The 18,475-nt window shown below is 35.6% G+C and overlaps 1 protein-coding gene across 1 annotated transcript in view; it reads right to left on the reverse strand.

The window, feature by feature from the left end:
• Positions 1-18,475, reverse strand: part of CEP126 (centrosomal protein 126) — a 42,292-nt gene that overhangs the window by 14,790 nt on the left and 9,027 nt on the right. The window contains exons 3-5 of the mRNA XM_074156772.1: positions 16,620-16,765; positions 15,168-15,273; positions 9,445-9,643 (exon numbers count right to left, since the gene is read on the reverse strand). Coding sequence (XP_074012873.1) covers positions 9,445-9,643; positions 15,168-15,273; positions 16,620-16,765 — 451 coding nt within the window. The remainder of the gene's footprint in view (positions 1-9,444; positions 9,644-15,167; positions 15,274-16,619; positions 16,766-18,475) is intronic.

Here is an 18,475-nt window from a genome sequence, read left to right on the forward strand (position 1 = left end):
CTCTGCTGTTAAGTTCACTTCCACACAACTGAGCAGCTAAGTGACTTTAAACCATGTGTTGGAAAAAAATTGGGTGAAAACCAAAGAGAAGCTGCATCAGATATGCAATCTTATTCAATAAACATTTTTTTTTTCATTAGTGACCTTAAATGGAAAATGTTTCAAGTAGCAAAATCTGTTAACCTAGGTGATTATATATCCCCTGGCGATTACAATAGAATTAACATTTTGAAAACTTGACAAAGAAAGCATAAAATTAATTAGTGAATAAGAATATATTTTTGTAGTAGACCTTTTTTTTTTATTCTACTAAAATTGTTATACCATAATATTGCATAGTATATGGCTGTACAAATATTTTAAATTGCAGAATAAAAAGCTTTGTGAGTCCTGAAAGAGTTTTTAATGATTGAATTAAATCTTATCTTGCACTTAATGTTCAGAGGTTGGTGCAGTCTTCCATTATAGTTATGATCTGAGATAAAGAAACTAAATAGAAGAACAACGAACCAAATGCAGGGAAAAAAACTTTTAGAGAACATTTTCAAATGAAAGCTATACAAACCAGTGTCTTTCTAATAGAAAAGAATAAATAATGCTTTGGTAGTTATTTATTAACCTTTATGCTTAGCTAAATTATATTGTTAACCTCTGCTTGAACTTCACCAAACAAGAAAAAGGCATATGCTCAGAGTTTTCTGTACCAGGCCAAATTTAAGAACTAGCTTTCAAATTTTGAGATGGGAAAAAAACAGTAAAAAGAAATTATAGGTGTCAGGCTTACTTCTTGTGTAATTTGGAAACTGAACCTGTATAGCTGAACATGTGTTTCTAAGTGATTTAAACAGGAAAAAATTTGTAAGGATTGATTTTAAAAAACCTGTTCTGATAGCAGATTAGTTTAAACCGGTAAATCTGGAACATGCAGTAAAAGTTGCAACTTCCAAAAATTAAGATCAAAAAATTCTACCCAGTTGTGCTCCAGCAGTTGAAAATAGACTTGATCCAGCATTATATATAATTTTTGTCTCCATGTTAAACAAAACCTCATGGGAATAAAAAATCTCAGTTGAGGCAACCTCCAGAAATAAGTTAGGAACTAAGGAATAAAGAAGGATTGCTCATTTAAGCACATACTCACTTTTACTTAGTTCATGCAAATTTAGTTCATTTACATTTATTTTGTTGCATCATACAATTTCATCATTTCACACATTAAAGGTTCTTATCATTCTCACTAAAATATTTACATATTTGATTTCCCTTTCTAGCCTACTCCGTAATGAAGATGAATATCACATTTTCTTGTAAAAATGCATAACCAGAACTTCTTCTCCAGACCTCAAAACGCATTCAACAATTTTTTTTACTGGTCAACAACTACAGGGAAATAAACCTGGAATTCCCAATGATTTAAATTGATTTAATCTCTGAAAGTATTATAGGATGAGAAGGAAACAAAAATGTTCATAGAGTGTACTATCATTTTATTTTCTGGATTTGCATGTTGTTTCTGTTATAGAAGTACAATTTATTGTATTGCCTGTTGCCTGCATTATCTTATGTCCTAATGCCTGAAACCTAAACCCAGCCTGCCCACATACTTGGTATTCTAGAGAAGGGGACACTTATGAGGAGTTAAAGAGGTCACTTGTATGCCTTAAGACTTAGAACAGCTGTGTCAAGCAATTTCATTTCAGTAAAGCGCTAAAGCAAAGAGAAAACATGAGCCTAAGAAATCTTTCAAGAGGCCAATGAAAGAACAACATGGCAACAAGTAAAATTTTAAGAGAACCTGACAAGTGAATTTTCTGCCAAAGGACTCTGTCAGAACGCTATTACACTAAAGAGATGCTATATGTATGTCTGACATTTTCTGCAGAAGAAGTGCTGACTGTTCACAATTCCAGGAGGTGAATGGGAACACTCTTCTGAAGATAAATGCTGGAAAAATACTACCTACTCCGAAAGCCCAGGCCCCTCACCTCTCACACTACATACTATTTTTGATAATTTCCACGGGTTTATGCGCAGGAGTCCTTTGTGTGTTAGATATAATGTTATACTTCACATTCATTGTGAAGTAAAAGACATCAATTTCATACAGACGCAAAGCTACGTCTCAAAGCCAGTGAGGTATCTAAACACCTTTACTAGTTTTGAGTTTACCGACTATGGAATGGGAAAGTCCATTAGAAAATTAATGATCCCTTTTCTATGCAAATTTGGAAAACAAAATGTACATGGCTCTGCACAATACTGATTTCACAGAAGATTTGGGCAGACCCAAGAAAGCAAATGCCACTGAGAAAGGATTTTGGTGCTTATGTTACACAAGAGATCCATTATACTGTGCCAAGTACTGACTTCCAGTTTTCTCACTGTTACTTTCTATTAATTAATTTAGCATCTCAGTACTCAGAGTGCTGCTTCTCAGGATCCCTGTTCCAGGTGCCTAACTCTCACAGACTAGCCCAGTCATTCAGCTCCACAAGTGGAATTCATAATGCTAGTTTTTAAATATTATTAAAATTATTAAATTATTAAATGTTGAAGCACTGAGCATAATAATGCATTAGTCCCTTTTTTTTTGTTTCTAACCCATTAATAAATTTATTTTGAGCAGGTACCATCTACTCTGCAAATTTAAGAGATGGGGTCATGTAAAAATAGTATGGACTGCATAGTTGAAAACCATCATAAGGCGAATAGACATGGAGGAAAATTGGGCATGCATATGCAATATTAATTCTAGAAGTTTTAATGTTATATATAAAATGCCACAATTAAATGAGCAAATTCATGGTTACAATCTATGTTATATTCAATATCACTTTGGTTATCCCAAAAAAGGAGAATGGATCAGCTAAAACTTATCCATTTTCACTTCTTTGGAATTTGCAGGTTGTAGGAGAAATTATGTTTTAAAAAATATTTTGTAGATGAAGCTATTTCTAGACAATACATTAGAGGCAGAAATGAAAGGGAAACAATTCTCAGAGGTTTTTTTCCATTTTAAAGCAAAGAAATAATCCCCTCTCTCACTGATTGTTAAGGTCTTAATGAGGAGAATCAAAGTCCTGAAATTATCCTTTTCAGAAAAGTTTCCAACGAAGTCTGATTTATGGGGAAAGAAGAGCAGAATATCTGATGGAGGAAAGTATTTCTTCATCTTCTAGAAAACTTAGAATCTGTCTTTCTAGTTTATTCTTATTCACAAATACACAAATACACATTAGGCTTGACAGATTTGCATGAACTGGAGCTGTAGCATCAGAAAAAAAATTAATACTATTAATACCAGTACATACCTCCTAAAAGACCCACAAACACACAGTATAATTTTTAAAATAATCCCTAGTTCAGCTGAGACTATCCTACCAGATCTCTCTGACTTGCTAAAAACTTTGTACACATTTTTGCAGTCTATAAAAACCAATACTTTTTCTTTTAGCAATGTAAATACATTGCAGAGTTGGAACAGTTTTAAACGTTTCCACTCTATCTGGTGCACTGCACAGCAGCAACCAGAGCACAAAGTGGATTTATATTAGGAAATGCTAAAGGTCAGATACAGAAATACTTTTAGAATCATAGAATATCCTGAGTTGGAAGAGACCCGTAAGGATCAAGGCCAAAGCCTGACTCCACACAGGGCAACCTAAAAGTTAAACCATATATCTAAGAGTATTTTCTAATATTATACATTTATATCTCTCTAGAAATACGTTTATCTAATAAAACAGTTTTATGTAATTGCCAACATTCACTGTATGTTTCATTAATATAATCACTTGTCTTGAAAAAAATATTCAGTGACTGTTACATGCTACCTGTTTTACAAATTCCATTCTTTCAGTTATTTTTCAAGACATACATTCCTCTTAAGAACCTTACAGATATGATTTATAAGTACATGTACAAGATTTCAGCATCTACCTTCCCCTAAACAGCCTACTGAATTTAAAGGCTGATATTTATTTCTTTTTCTTGCCACTGTTTGAAACAGCGTAATTCTTTCAGTTGTTTGTTACAAGATTGTCCAGTCTCCTGGGTCCCAGTTATTCTCTGCTTATTCCTGTCCTCTGAATTCGGGGTGTTTGGTTTAATGCTTTATTGCCCAGTTGGTGAGCCATACTTCCTTATGGAGCTAGGCCAGTGTCAGGCATAAACTGCACAGCAAAGCTCAAGCTACTAAGTATCATAGAAGTGCTGCTGTGGGTTTATAATAACTAATATTAAAAAAAAAAAGAAATTTATTAAGTTTCTGTGTACCCAGGCCACCATGAACCTCCTAGGATAGAAGCAGAACACTGGAAGAAAAAAGTAGTTAATTTCTGTATTGCTTTCCACTTCACAAAAGGTTTATCTCAAAAAAACCCAACAAACCAACAAAAAACCAAAACACAGCTCTGCTCTTCAATGGGGCAGAATTAGTCTGGACAGTGATACTTTAATCTTGATGAGAAAGCAATAGATTTCCCAACATCCCCTTGAAATATTAGTATATACTATCTCTGATAAAACCAAGTTATATATATACATATATATATATACAATATAGCATCCTGGCAGACCAGGATGCACAGGCTTTTGTATCTTCCACTCCCCTCCTTTAAGCAAACATTTTATTATTACCATAACTGCAGTAAACTAAAGATCAGATACTGCCATTTTTTTCTCTGTTCCTCTCCTTTAGCTATATTTATGAATATTTTACTTTGTTGCAGTAAAAAAAATCACTTCAAAAATATCTATGAAGTATGGTAGAAATAATGTAGCGCACAGTTATATAAAAATATTTCATAGATACATATATGTATATGAATGTAAAGCCAAAAATGGAGTCATACTGATATGTATAGCTATTCTTACAAAAAAACATGTATTCTTGTAAAGGAGGAACAGGTATATATTAGATGGCAGTTCTCAATTTCCCTGTTTCTGTGGTTTGTGAGCTATGCTGTATGTATAAGAATCCTAACATCCACAAGCATAGTCTTATTCATGTATTAATCTAATCTACTTGTGAAACAAACTCTTTTGTACTGAAAATGCTGTTCCAGCTTCAGTCCCACATAATGACCTGTTCAAGCAGGGCTATGAATTGAGGCAAGACACTCTTCAAATGACTGAACGTCCAAATTACCAGATATGAAGACTGTAATGTCATTTTATACAGTACAGGCTTGGAATAAAGCACTCTTTAACCCCCCCTACTTGTGAGGAATACACAATCAAAACAAGTTCTAGTATTTGGGCCAAATAATTTAGTCTGGAGATACATTTCAATTTGCATTCATAGCAAACGTGAATTTTGGATTAGTGAAATAACGTGGAAGATAGCGGTATGGTGCAATATTGATGTAAAGCCATTAAAAACTGAATTTGTCTGGTCCTGCCAAAAGGAAAACGAGTAAGGGAATCACTTGAGTTTGTCATATAATTTAAATGATTGTCGTGGTTTGGGCTGGGCTGGCCACTAAACAGTGATCGACATAAAATGTATTAACATTCACAGTTACAAGTGAAAAATGGCCAGTGTTTTGAGATTTAAGGTGACCACAGAAACGTATTTCAAGTCTTTGAATGGTCTCTTCAAAACCAAGTCTGATTCCAGTTCCAATGCCATTTTATCCTAACCGTCCCCTTGAGAGTCTGTTTTCCCACTAACTTGCCCTGAGCATTTTACAAGTTCTTGACACCGGGGAGAGACCCTGTACACAGGCACTCCCTTTTTCCATGCTGGTCCCGCCCATGCCTCTGAAGAGTCAGACCCATACAATATACCTTGCAGAAGGAACCCTTCTTTAAGTCATTCCAGTCATACTGCAAATGCACTTGAAGATGAATTCAGTTTTTCCATCAGTTGCCTGAAACATCTCCATTTTGCAGACACAGCCCAACCCCAAAAGCACAGTGACATGAAGAGCTAACAGTCACACAGGTCAACTCACTCACGAGAGTACGGCAATGTCCTTACCTACGTGTTTGCAGCATCTGCTGCCTTCATTCGGTGGAACATCATTTAGAAAATATTCTTCATTATTTCTGAGAGACTTACTTAATTCTATATGTAACATTCATAAACACACAGTATAATAGGATACAAAATTTTATTGTATTAGAGATAATATAAGAAAAACCCTCTGACCTCATAGTTTGGGTTGCAATTTCTGAGAAGCGATACCTGTGTTCCACTCCCTGTTTCAATAAACATTGAAGTGCTTTATGCCAAGGGGAACAGTATCCATAGAAAGACTGACAGTGAGTACTTCAATGGCTGCTCAATACACGCTTGGAAAAAAGGGAGAGCCAAGGAAATATTCCTGCTTCAAATCAATCAGAAAGGGATTTAAATTTGTATTTCACAGATACCACTTGAATAACCTAATTATGGTCATATAAAGGTGGGAAAAGGGAAATACAATCTCTGTGTTGTAATCTATACCTATTTTGTCTGTGAATTAGCTCTTACTTCCAAATATTTTGTTTAAAAAGTGAAATAATAGAGGTCAAATGTTATGTCAATCAAACAGTTTAATTCAAGCATAATGTATTTTTCTGGAAGAGCGTAATTATATTGTACTGATTTTTTTTTTTTTTTTTTGTGTCGGCATCAAGTTAAAGAGGTGATGAAAAGAAAAAGACAAAAGATATCTGAATAATACTATTCCTTGTCACAGTTGAGCCATTTTAATGGAAATTTTCTAGATTATTCAGTTCAAGGCAGGTGCCAGAAATGGAAAATTTCAGCATAAACAACATTTGGAAAAATGATAAACACTTGGAAGTCATGTCTTTCAGTGAAAAGCTGCATGCAGCTTTAGCTAAAGACTGTACTACCAGCTCCACTGTAAAGATTTTATTTATGTCTGCAACAAAACCAGAAAAGGACTGTGCAACAAAACCTTTGATTGTGAATGAAGTTAACAGTATGAATTTCTTCAAAACCCACCATACTTATGGACATGTAACAAATAATAATTTGATTTACTGGCTCAGACATAACTGTTGCACAAAATAAAATCTACTGCTTGCAATATTTTAAGCAAAATAATTTTGAAGAATGGCAGACAGGTCACTAAAAACCTTGGCTTACTGCTGAAACTATGCAAATTTTTAGGGATGGAAAGTACGGAACACACCAAATCTACTGGTAAGGGTCTTAGAACATAGAACTTTATCACCCTGTAGGAAAGAAAAGAATTTTAGGAATCTTTATAATCCTGCTGGGCCTGTAAAAACAGAAACAAAGAGAGGTCAAAGGATCTCAATGGATGGTTAGACTGCAAAGCATGTGCACAGTGAAATACTTTGACATGAGTTTCAGAAAGGCAAGTACTGTTGAAATGATTTTTGACAACAGACAGTATCGAGACTACTGAAGCCTATTCATGTCAGTAAGAGTATTATAAATAATAATAATTTATAAATTTTATTAGTAAGAGTATTATAAACACTATTTCACATCACAGGAAGTGATGTGAATCACATCACATGCACACCAGCACAATCCGAGTATTAACTTCCAAAACTCAGGGCTTAGAAAAATGACAATATCTTTCTTGACTATTTTTCTAATCAGAGTCCAAAGTGATTTCAAGAAAGAAAGTCCAAATGTTTGAAGTATAAATATTTACAGTTTGAAACTGTTTATCAGAGGGAAGAAGCTGAGCAACCCCTAGTGGTAGCAGAAAAATACATTCTGGAAAAAAAAACCAACAGGACCAGAGCATTTTCAAAAATGCATTAATTTGTAAACTCAAATTCCTGTATTATATGCAGTGTCCAAAGCTGATGATAACATTCAGAAAAAAATGTAAGTAAAAAATGATGCATGACTCATGGCAGTTTTCCCCTAGAATCAATTAGAATGTGATAATTGTGTTTGATAAATTACACAATATACTTGTCTTGCAACATATTAAGAAGAATCTTTTGTATACTTTCCCCAAAGAAATTGCATTTTTTCCCTAATTCTAAGATGTCCTAATGCATCTACTGCCAAATTAATCATCGTCATTTAGGGAGGGTATAGTTTGTAAACACTATACCAATGAAATGCACAATGTGGTATTTAAAAAAAGAAGAAACAAACAAACAAAAAGCTTAGACCTTTATGGATTTTGTTTGAAAGTGGTTACCTAGTATTCAGTTTTATCAACCCTCTTCTATAAATTGCCATTTGCTCTTCCTTCTTTTTGTGCTTTTGTGCTTTTTGTGTGGAAATAAGAATGAACACTATTCAACAACCTTGCCAGTATAAACTGCACTTTCTGTCTCCTCAACCTTTTTGAAATTTACTCCAGTTGAGTGAGATTGTCTGTGTTTGCTCAAGATTCTCATGAACACCCATCAGAACAAAACAGGTACAAAGACAGAGGTGAAAGTGGCTGAAAATGTCAATATCAAAGAACTCAAAATATATCTGAACTGTATACAGTCTTTCAAAAGTTATCCATATACATGTATTAAAAGGAAAAGCCCTTGCTCTGTTGCCACCAATGTTCCCATGCCTCTGGCCATCACTAATATAAAGGGACAGTGCTTCATAGAGTCAAGGTCATTTCAGACACCACGAGTCCGGATACCAGTAGATAATATTATAGAAATAAAAGAATGAGTCCAAAATTATGTCCTCTTTTTTCAAAAAAACCCGTAATATTGAAGACAATATTTCCAAAACCAAAAAAACCACTGACCAACCTAAAATTACACTTAAAAGTAGAGTTATAAGAAATCACATTGGAGCTCAGTTCTTCTTGTTTTTCACTGTGTTTCTAAGGTGACTTTTGAAACTGATTTTGGGTCCAAAAATTAGTTTAGAGAGAAAGTTGATGGACAGAAAGTTGTTGAAAGAGAAAGGCTTGTTACTGGATCATCTGGATCTATTCCAAAGATGACAAAAAAGATCTCAAGAGACTTGAAGTCAATCCCTAAGAAATCACCAAACATTGGGAAAAAAAACAAGAAACAGAAAAATACTCCAACATTTGACCTACCATAATCATACTGCCATAGCATTTTGTACTGAGCTGTAGCAATAGGCAAAGCAGAAACTTAAGTGTAAATTGCAAGCTGCCAATTTAAGTTTGGAGCTAGCACAGGACTCCTGTGATAAACTAATGGCCATCTATTTCAGAGCCAAGAAGTCTGACATACAAATCTCACATGCATAGACAGAAAGACAACATGACAGATATCTTTGAAGAATTTGTGAAAATATTCTTACAAACATTTTTAAAGATCTCTGATTTCTTACTGAAAAACAGGTATAATTTTAGTATAAATAATCTATTGGTAAGGTACAGTACACCGTGCCCTCATGTATTCTCTACTTGGTAAAGAGTGCTTAACACACTTCTCATTTTTATGACATTCAAGAAAATTTCTATTACATTTAAGAAGCATCATGTAATGAATCACACGGAAATATCGTACCTCCAAGTTGCTGAGATGCTGTTTTTCAAGGAGTTGTTGCATTTCTTTCAGATTTTTCTGGAAGAGAAGTTGGTTACTATCCATGTTTGTTCTACTGCTCTCTTGTACAGTTTTATCGCAGCCAACCATTGCTGAAATCTGCTTCTGATGGGAAGAACTGTTTCTAGATGTTGATGAGGATGAAGAGTCATCTGTGGATCTTGATGCAAGCAAATAACTTATTACTTTGCCTTATTTCTATGTGTCAACTGTACTCTTTAAACATGTTCTTTTCCAAAAGTTTACATCATCAATAAATGCCTGGAAAGTGAAGGACAGCTACACTATATGAAACTACAGGTGGTGCTGTTAGTACTATCTGAAACTGTGCAACACTTTCCATTTTAAACCTTCTCTTCTGTTATTTATAAATAGTCAGACTTTTCCGATTGGGTTGTTGGGTGACTGCCTTGGGCTGAATTAATCTGGAAAATGTCAGCCAACAGTTTGGTCATTTACAGAAATGGAACGTGGAATGGAGCGCAAGCAAAATGGCCTTTATTTTTCCATAAGACTGGCTTATATCAGAGGACAACAATATACTGATGCTGTCAGATATATTCCCTTACTTCAAATAGCAAGTACAGCCCAACTGTACTTGTTGATGTGTAATGTCACTTCTGTGGTACATTAAAGAATTGGTATTTGCTACCTCAAAAAACCCAAAACTTCAGAGTAACTAGTGTAGCTGGCTACTGTGGTCAGGGTGAGTCCAAATTAAGATAGAGGAAACCACAGATTTCTACAGGATGAGAATTAGCAAGAACCATGGGGCTGGTTGACATGTAGGAATCAAAGAAGCTAAGAAGCATGTGAAGCCAAGGAAGATGTGCAAACAGAGTACGAAGGCAGGGAGTGTGTAACAAGATATGTTCCAGAATAAAAAGCAGATAGAACTGGAACAAGGCTGGGTAAGATCACTAGGAACAGGAAGCAAGCTTTGGAAAAGAAGAAGCAAGAACTAGGTAGATATCAAGGATGACAAAACCAAGAAACTAGTAGCTTTAACCAACAAGAAAAGTAGGCCTTAAAAAAAAAGCAAAAATAACCCACACACCAAAACCCACCAGCTCATAGGTAGATCAAGCTTCAGTCTTCTGGAAGTACAACTGTTACCAGGTTGCAGCTATGCCTGACTGCCCAGGTGGAACAGTTTAGCAAAGGACACTGATCCTGTCTTGTGGCTCCCCCCTGGTTCAAGGGCCCTAAATGCCCTTAGTCTGGAGTATCCAAAGGGGCACTGACAGAAATCTCTCACCAGATCCATGCTTTGAATTCTCACATCTGTTCAGTAGAGCCATAACCCTTACAACTGGTTAGAAGGCCAAGCTTATGTCTCGCTGTTTCAGGGTCAAGTATTCGTTGTACTCCACTATGATTACAAATGGTGGTAGGAGAATAGATCTTGGAAACAGATTATCAGCATAAACTTTCAGTGAAGTTATTTGTAAAATGGGAATACCCTTAGCAAAAAGGGGAGATGCGGCTTTTATTTTACCAGGTTGATCATGTCTAATATTTGAAATGATACTTTTTCTGGGTAATCACTGGATTTTGAGTAACAAACCAAACCTTGTTGTCCATTCAATATGCAGGTGCTTTCCAACATTCCCAGGATGCATTTCTCAAATATAGCTCCTGAGCAGAATCAACGCGATCCCTTAAATATTGCTGAATTGGGTGAAGGTCTTTAGCTAAATTTGTGGCAAAAGTGAACTTTGAGTCTATAAGCAACTAAATATGAAAATCATACTTCCAGATATTTCCCTTTTTTTTTTTTTAATTCGAATCTGGCCTGACAAGATGATCCACCACCCACATTTTACACATCCTCAGCTTCAGTGAAGATGATGGTGAAGGTTATGGTGATGGTTCCTTTATATATGGGCAATATGCAGCGTAGGAACTTATAAGAAGATATGACTATTTCACGCCACACAAAGCTGGCACCCCTATTAAGCAAATTTGAACAGTGCAGTCACACAATACCTACACAGACCTCATCCAACAGAGATTCATTATTAGGAAACATATATTGTTCCTTGCTGGAGATGGCTACAATATGCCTAATATATGTATAGAAACTCAATAACCCCTTTCCTTCATTTCTCTCCGTTTCTTCCACTTAAGTTCTTCTGAGCCTTCATCTGTTTCATCCTCTTTCTGTGTCTAAAATTACACTCCCTGTTAAAATCAATCCCTTTTCTTTTTAGTACATCTGTGTCCAATTAGACAAATGAGATCTTTTCTGTATTTATTAAAACATAATTTTAGTACAATGGAAAATGTAAACTTTCATCCCATCAAGATTATTGGGTTTTTCAGAAGATTTTATACAATACTCAGAAAAGGTTGGCTTAATTGCACTGACCTAAGCAAAGATATATATGGCAGAGTCTAAAAAGGAATTTATTATTTCTGATGAGATGGCTGATAGCAAAAAGGGACAACAACTTCTGCTATTTATTTATAGAACTCAGAAAACTGCATTCTCTATTCTTTTGAATGGGAGATGTCCTCCCTATCCAAAAACTTTCTGTATCTATCCATTTTTAAAGACTTTGTTACTGTGGACCAGACTGATATATACCTGGCCTCCAAAAAATCTGTTGCTTTTTTGGGGGGGGGGGGGGGGAAGGGAAGGGAAGGGAAGGGAAGGGAAGGGAAGGGAAGGGAAGGGAAGGGAAGGGAAGGGAAGGGAAGGGAAGGGAAGGGAAGGGAAGGGAAGGGAAGGGAAGGGAAGGGAAGGGAAGGGAAGGGAAGGGAAGGGAAGGGAAGGGAAGGGAAGGGAAGGGAAGGGAAGGGAAGGGAAGGGTGGGAGGAAGTTTCTTGCTATCTATTTGGATGTTTAGAGCATTTATACTTATAAAAGTTTCTATATTCCAACTTTTTTCAGAGAACATTTTTGATTTGTCATAATTTAAGTTTCTAGCCCAAGACTGAACCTATTCAAATACAACTGTTTTTAAACACAAACAGGGAAATATATCTTCTACAAAGAGCAGCACACCATTTACACACCTAAGGAGCACACATCGCAATCCCTGTCAGCTAATGACTTGGCCAAAATCTTTGCTTCAGTGTTTAATAACTAAACCTTACTAGAAGCTGAGTAGCTCTACTGCAAGCATATAATACAATCTCTCACTCATTACGTGTTCCAGGATTTTTTGCCTTTCTCCAAGAGGAGGTAATATGTCCCCATTGCTTAATTTAATTTTTACAACTTTTTAAACACAGACATTAAGAATTCTAGAACCTAATATAATCCACCTATATCCTGCTGGGTCTGCAGTCATATTTATCTTGCATACTTAATACAACATTCATTTCTTTGAAAGGGGACTGTCAATGGATTCTCTATACATTGTATTTCTGATGGAGGGTGAATTCTAAAGATGTACAAGATTTTTGGTTTGAGTGTTGGTAGAAGTGCGAGAAGAGATAGAAATACCGAAAGGGTTCTACTACCTCATCTGAGTTAAAGGGATTATAAGATACTTTTAAAGCTTTACAGCTCAGAACCGGTGAGTTTTGAAGAACCTTCAGCTTTGCAAACCTTCTCAAAATGCTTTTCTGTATCAAAGCTTACTTTTCTGTACTGATTTGCAAGAAATTTATTTGCCCTCTAAGAGAATTTTGGAACCAAGTCTGAAAACACAGAAATGCCATTTTTATGACCCACATGAACTATGGCTCCCAGACCAAAACTAACAGGAACAACCCTGCACTAACATCTTCTGCAGCAGACCAGAAGAATCTATGCTGCGTAGCACCTGCTCAGTTTCAATCTTAGTAAGGGATTGTGTGAGGTGCAGACAAAAATGCCTATTTTCTGTCACAAGGAAGGGAGACAAATCGTTAGCATTAGAATAAGCAAAGCTTTATTTCATAATAATTTGTTTACCTTGCCCCTATACACAAGCCTGTACTGCCATAACTTAATTCTTTTTCCCATATTACCATACCCCAAATATTCTCTACATCCTCTTTCACCCACCCTCTAGAGTTCCTACCCAAGCCTCCTAGTTAGCAGCTGGGGAAGAGGCAGCACATTCTGTGGCAGGTTCCAAGATACTTGTATGCTATCTTATCCGTACTAACTGGCCTGTGACCTGCCAATAGGTCAATGTGGAGTCAACTTTTAAGCCTTTTTCATGCTGGAGTCACTTGTTTGAATAATTTCTTCCTTGCTCAATTGCCAGTTTCAAACTTGCTGAAATATAATTACCTCTGCGATTCTTAGCTCTCTCTCAAATTTAGTTACTAGGGTAACACAGACTGTAAAAGAATACGAACGTATAAATTTAATTTCCTTAGGAAATCACGTTATAAAAATGAAAATCAGGAAAAGAACACTATCATTATTAAAGGACAGCAAATTTTTAAAATTACACAAATATAATATGGAGTGACAGCAATGTTATACTGTAAGAAATAAAGGAAATGGTAAGCGGTTTGAAGATGTCTGAGAGAAAGCTGTGAGCCCTTGAGGCACAAGAATCAGTCTGAAGAAAGTTGAAAAATAATAAAGAAAAATGATAAAGGCAGCAGGAAGAGGCACTGAGCTGCTGTCCTTAATAGAGCCTATGAGTGAAATGAGACAAATGATCAGGAACCCTGTGACAGGATTCAGAAACATCTACATTTTTTTCACCATAATTTCAATTTATATTTAGCAGATAGATTGTTTGTTTGTTTTCATGGCTGCAATCCTCCTTTATTAAGTCAAGCCAGCGTAGTAGCTGTAGAACTATATGTGTGTTGGCTGGCAAAGAGCATGAGTATTTAGCTCAGTGAGGTATGAAATATTTTCTCAATTGCCCAGTTTATCGGCTGCAAACATGTTTTAATCAGCGACTGAAATGTAATCAAACTGAATATTAATGTCACAATGAAGAACACACTGAAGCTCACAAGTAGGGAGGCCCCTTTTAGACAGAATTTCTCTCTACTCTGAACATCTGCACAATTTACAGCATGCAGAAAATAATTATAATAATAGCAATAACAAAAGCAGCAACAACAAAAATAAAACCCTGAACTGAAATGTTAAAGAAATGGGAGATAAGGAAGGGGATAATCAGGAAGGAGAATCAAATACAGCAGTATTCTGTGGTAAGTCAAAGTATCTTAGAAAAAGTGCTTGGGTAGAGTGGAAAATATGCAATTCAAATTGTCTGTCATACAAAATGAAATTGTTATCTGGATGCTCAAGATACATATAGAGGATGACAAATGTAAAGGAATGACAGCTGGAAGGAAGATAAAATCATGGGATGAATATACAAACTAAACTATCCCTGAATGTCAAAAAGAAAAAATCTGGATGAGAAAAAGAAATCACCTAGACAGAATACTTTATACCTCACAGAACAGTGGATGGTTTGATAACTATGGCAGTCTGAGTCAGGCTATAACTGAATGCGGACTGGGTTAGCCCTGACTATTCCCAGAATTCTGCTGAAGGGAAAAGGTTTGTGTCATCTCCTCTGGTGTTCCACCAAAAGGACACAAACAACTTAAGGATGTTTCATAATGTTTCATTGGAACAGTTCACTGAAACGCTTTCTTTGCCACCAGAGAAATGGCCTATAATTTCTTAAAGAGTAATTGTCTGCTGTTTATTGAATACACTTAGCAATGTAGTTCCTTTGATCATCAGAGTAAACAGAAATGCATACCTGAAGTTGGTTTTGCTTCTGCTGGGCAAGCACAGTCCTGGTGTTAAAACTGATCCTTTAATTTGTTCAAGAGCTTCTTCTAACTGAAAAGCTGCTTTTGTCTGAACTAGAGGGATCAAAGTAAAAAACACAATGGAGAAAATATTTTTAAAATTGAAATATTTTCCCATAAATGGTTCGATTAAGTTTTTTAAGCTTCAAAGACTGAATCCAGTCTGTTACAATAAACTGAGTGGTTTAACATCATTAGACATGCTGCAGCATCTCTAGCTCCTCTGAAACAAAACCCCAGTCTATTTAAGTGTTTACAGTAACACACGTATTCAACAGTTTTGCTATTTGTTTTTAGAGTGCACTGTTGAAAAAGTAGGCAGTTAAAAAATCCAGCACTAACTTTGTTTATACATCATGATTATTCCGCTCATGCACTAAGTCAAGGTTATGGCTCGCAGATATTTTATAGAGGCCAAATTGTGACTTACTAATAGAATCAGTGGAGAAAGAGAGTCCAGACAGGCATAAGTTGTTGCCTTTTTCAAGTAAGCAAAAGTAGGGGTAGAAAGTGGCAGAGGCAGAATTGCTATAAAGGAAAATCAAGAAAAAAAAATATGTGATTCACTCTATTGCTACACAGTCTGGGTTGTCAGTAGAACTATGAAGAAGCCCTAAACCAGTACTGTTCCATTTTGTTATTTTAATCTGACATTTGATCCTGAAGTCAGAGACATTACCTCACAGTTGGCGCAATTGCAGTTGGGAGAGTAAATCTGTTAAAGAATACCTAAGTAAAATACCATATCTTAAGAGTTTCAACACTGGAAAGTTGACTGGAAATCAGACTTGGCTGATGCTGTTAAAAACTCCTGCCAATCTGCACGGATTCCAAGAAAGCAGGAACTGAGTTGAAGTGATCATTACTTCCCAGCAGCGAAAGAACAGCTTAAAAAGCTGACTAATTCAGCAAAAGTTATGTAATACATTAATATATGCTAGGACTGCTTTTACTTAATGATAAACAAATGCACATTCTTGACTATTTCATATTCAAGGGTTCAAAGAGGAGATCATTATATTATCCTAGTAACTTCCAGTGGCCTTGTAACACCTCGCACCCAGGTGTGAAAGCACAGTATTGGAAGCAATAACCACACTGAAAATGGGGAAAACCCAGGAAGCCACACTGTCCCAAGGAGGTGATGTACTTACTGTGACTGGAATATAATGAAATACCTCACAATACCTTTTTTTCAGAAAAAAAATATGTTTTTTTAATTCCCTCTATCCACTTTTTTTCATATGTATTAGATCTAAGCTTCTTGTCAGTTATGTTTTGCTTATACTAATGAATTAAATTAATCTGAGTGAAGTTAATTGTTCTATTTGTCTCAATTATATTCTGTTAATAGAAAAACACTTGTATTGTGAATAATGGTTGAATTTTAATTTACAAACCTATTTGCTTGTGCTGAGAAAAAGGCAGATGAGCACGCTGGAACTTATCAGTTGCTTCCTGAAGTTTAATTTTCCTCTGCTGCAGAACTTGTTCTCTAAATCTTTGTTCTTTTTCTTCTTCTTGCTTCCATCTTTCTTTAAAGGCTCTGTATTTAAGAAGTAAAAGTAGATGATGCCTATTTTTTCTAATTACATTCACTGAAATATTAGTAACTTGCTTATCAATTTGCAGTTTTAGTACAAAAGCTTTCTTGTCCACAAATTAAATACTATAAAATTCAGCCCAAGGATTTTTATGGTTTGTCTGAATGTAAATGGGACAGCAGGTGATGAAGAAAAGACACACCATAATCTTTTTAATTTTCAGCCTCAACCAGAGATTTGATTCTTTCTTATACATGAATTAACATGCAGACTTAACCAGTTCTTGTCACCAATGTGACTTTCGCCACAGTCTTTACCACATAAATGTATCACAGTAGGCAGATCAACAGGAAGGTGAACTGTAAATGCTGTATGTGTGTTCATTTCACAAGCTGTTGGGGAAGCAGTAACAGTTTAAAAGTTGTTATTCAGAAATAACACAAAGGAACAACAGCTTTTACCTATAAAAATGTAAGAGTTAGTATCAACTTCCAGTTGTTGAGAAAATTCCTGAATGAAAACCAGATTAGTAGCACAAAATGGGATAAAACAGTAACGTGAAGCTATGATTGACAGAATCAGTTGTTAGTATCAAGTATGTTAAACACATCCTTCTACTGGCTGGAAAACAAATCAGGCTTTAATCAAAACCAACCATCATCACAAAACTCCTTTGGTAGGCACTAGCTTGATAAAGTTATGTGGAGTTTTTATTCCTGCTGACAAAATCATCAACTTTTGCTGACAAACTTAAATTAGCACCTTGAATGAATTATATCCTTTACCAATAAAGTTATTGGCACAGTGCCTACGTAGGCAAAACAATACTTAAATATATAACTTTTCAAGTAAAACTTCTAAAGCCTGCCATGCAAGGTTCACTACAACTGGAAGACTCCTGTCTTTAAAGTTCTCTGTGTGTTAGAAATGTGATGTGACAGGTCACTAGTACACTAGGTAGGGTCCCACTGCCACGCCAGCATTAGTGGAAAGAAAGGTGGTAACAGTTAGCCCGATGTTCTTTGTTTCTCTCATCACAATAAGATACCTTCCCTTAACTTTAATCACCTACACTTGCTTCATAGACCTTCTTGCTTAATGGAGCAAAGCTGCTCCTTAACAAAGCTACTCCTTAACTCAAGCTGTTTTATTTATTCTTCCCTTTTCTTCTCAGGGAAAAAGTTCAAACTAAACTATTCAACTTGCCCCTCCCTAGTATCCCTTCAAAGTTCTGACTGATCACCTGTGAAAACAAACAGAAAAATAATTTGAAAGAGGTACTTTTTATTTTAGAAAGTCTAAAGGCTGTAATAACACAATAGTAAAGAAGAGGAAAACAGCCAGCTACTTCCCAAGTACACACTTTCACAGGAATATCCACTCTACTCCACTTGGAAGACAAAGTGTAGCAGACAGACATAAAGAACTTTTACTATTTTGAAAATTCATATATGCATGGTTGTCAAAACATACCGAGCTAATTACTGAGATTTCCCAGTTTTATGGATAAATTATTGCATTTCATTAATAGAAAGTGAAGACTATATATATTTATTGATATATATATATAAAGTGTAAATGTTCTATAAACAGATCCCATGCAGCTATTCAAGCCTTAAAGCAAAAAGACTTCATACCTGCATTCCTGCCATCATTATGAGCACACCTTAAAACCCCTCCCCATATTGTAAAGGGAAACTGGAAATTGTGTT

Source organism: Numenius arquata, chromosome 1, assembly GCF_964106895.1.
Source record: "Numenius arquata chromosome 1, bNumArq3.hap1.1, whole genome shotgun sequence".
Lineage (NCBI taxonomy): Eukaryota > Metazoa > Chordata > Aves > Charadriiformes > Scolopacidae > Numenius > Numenius arquata.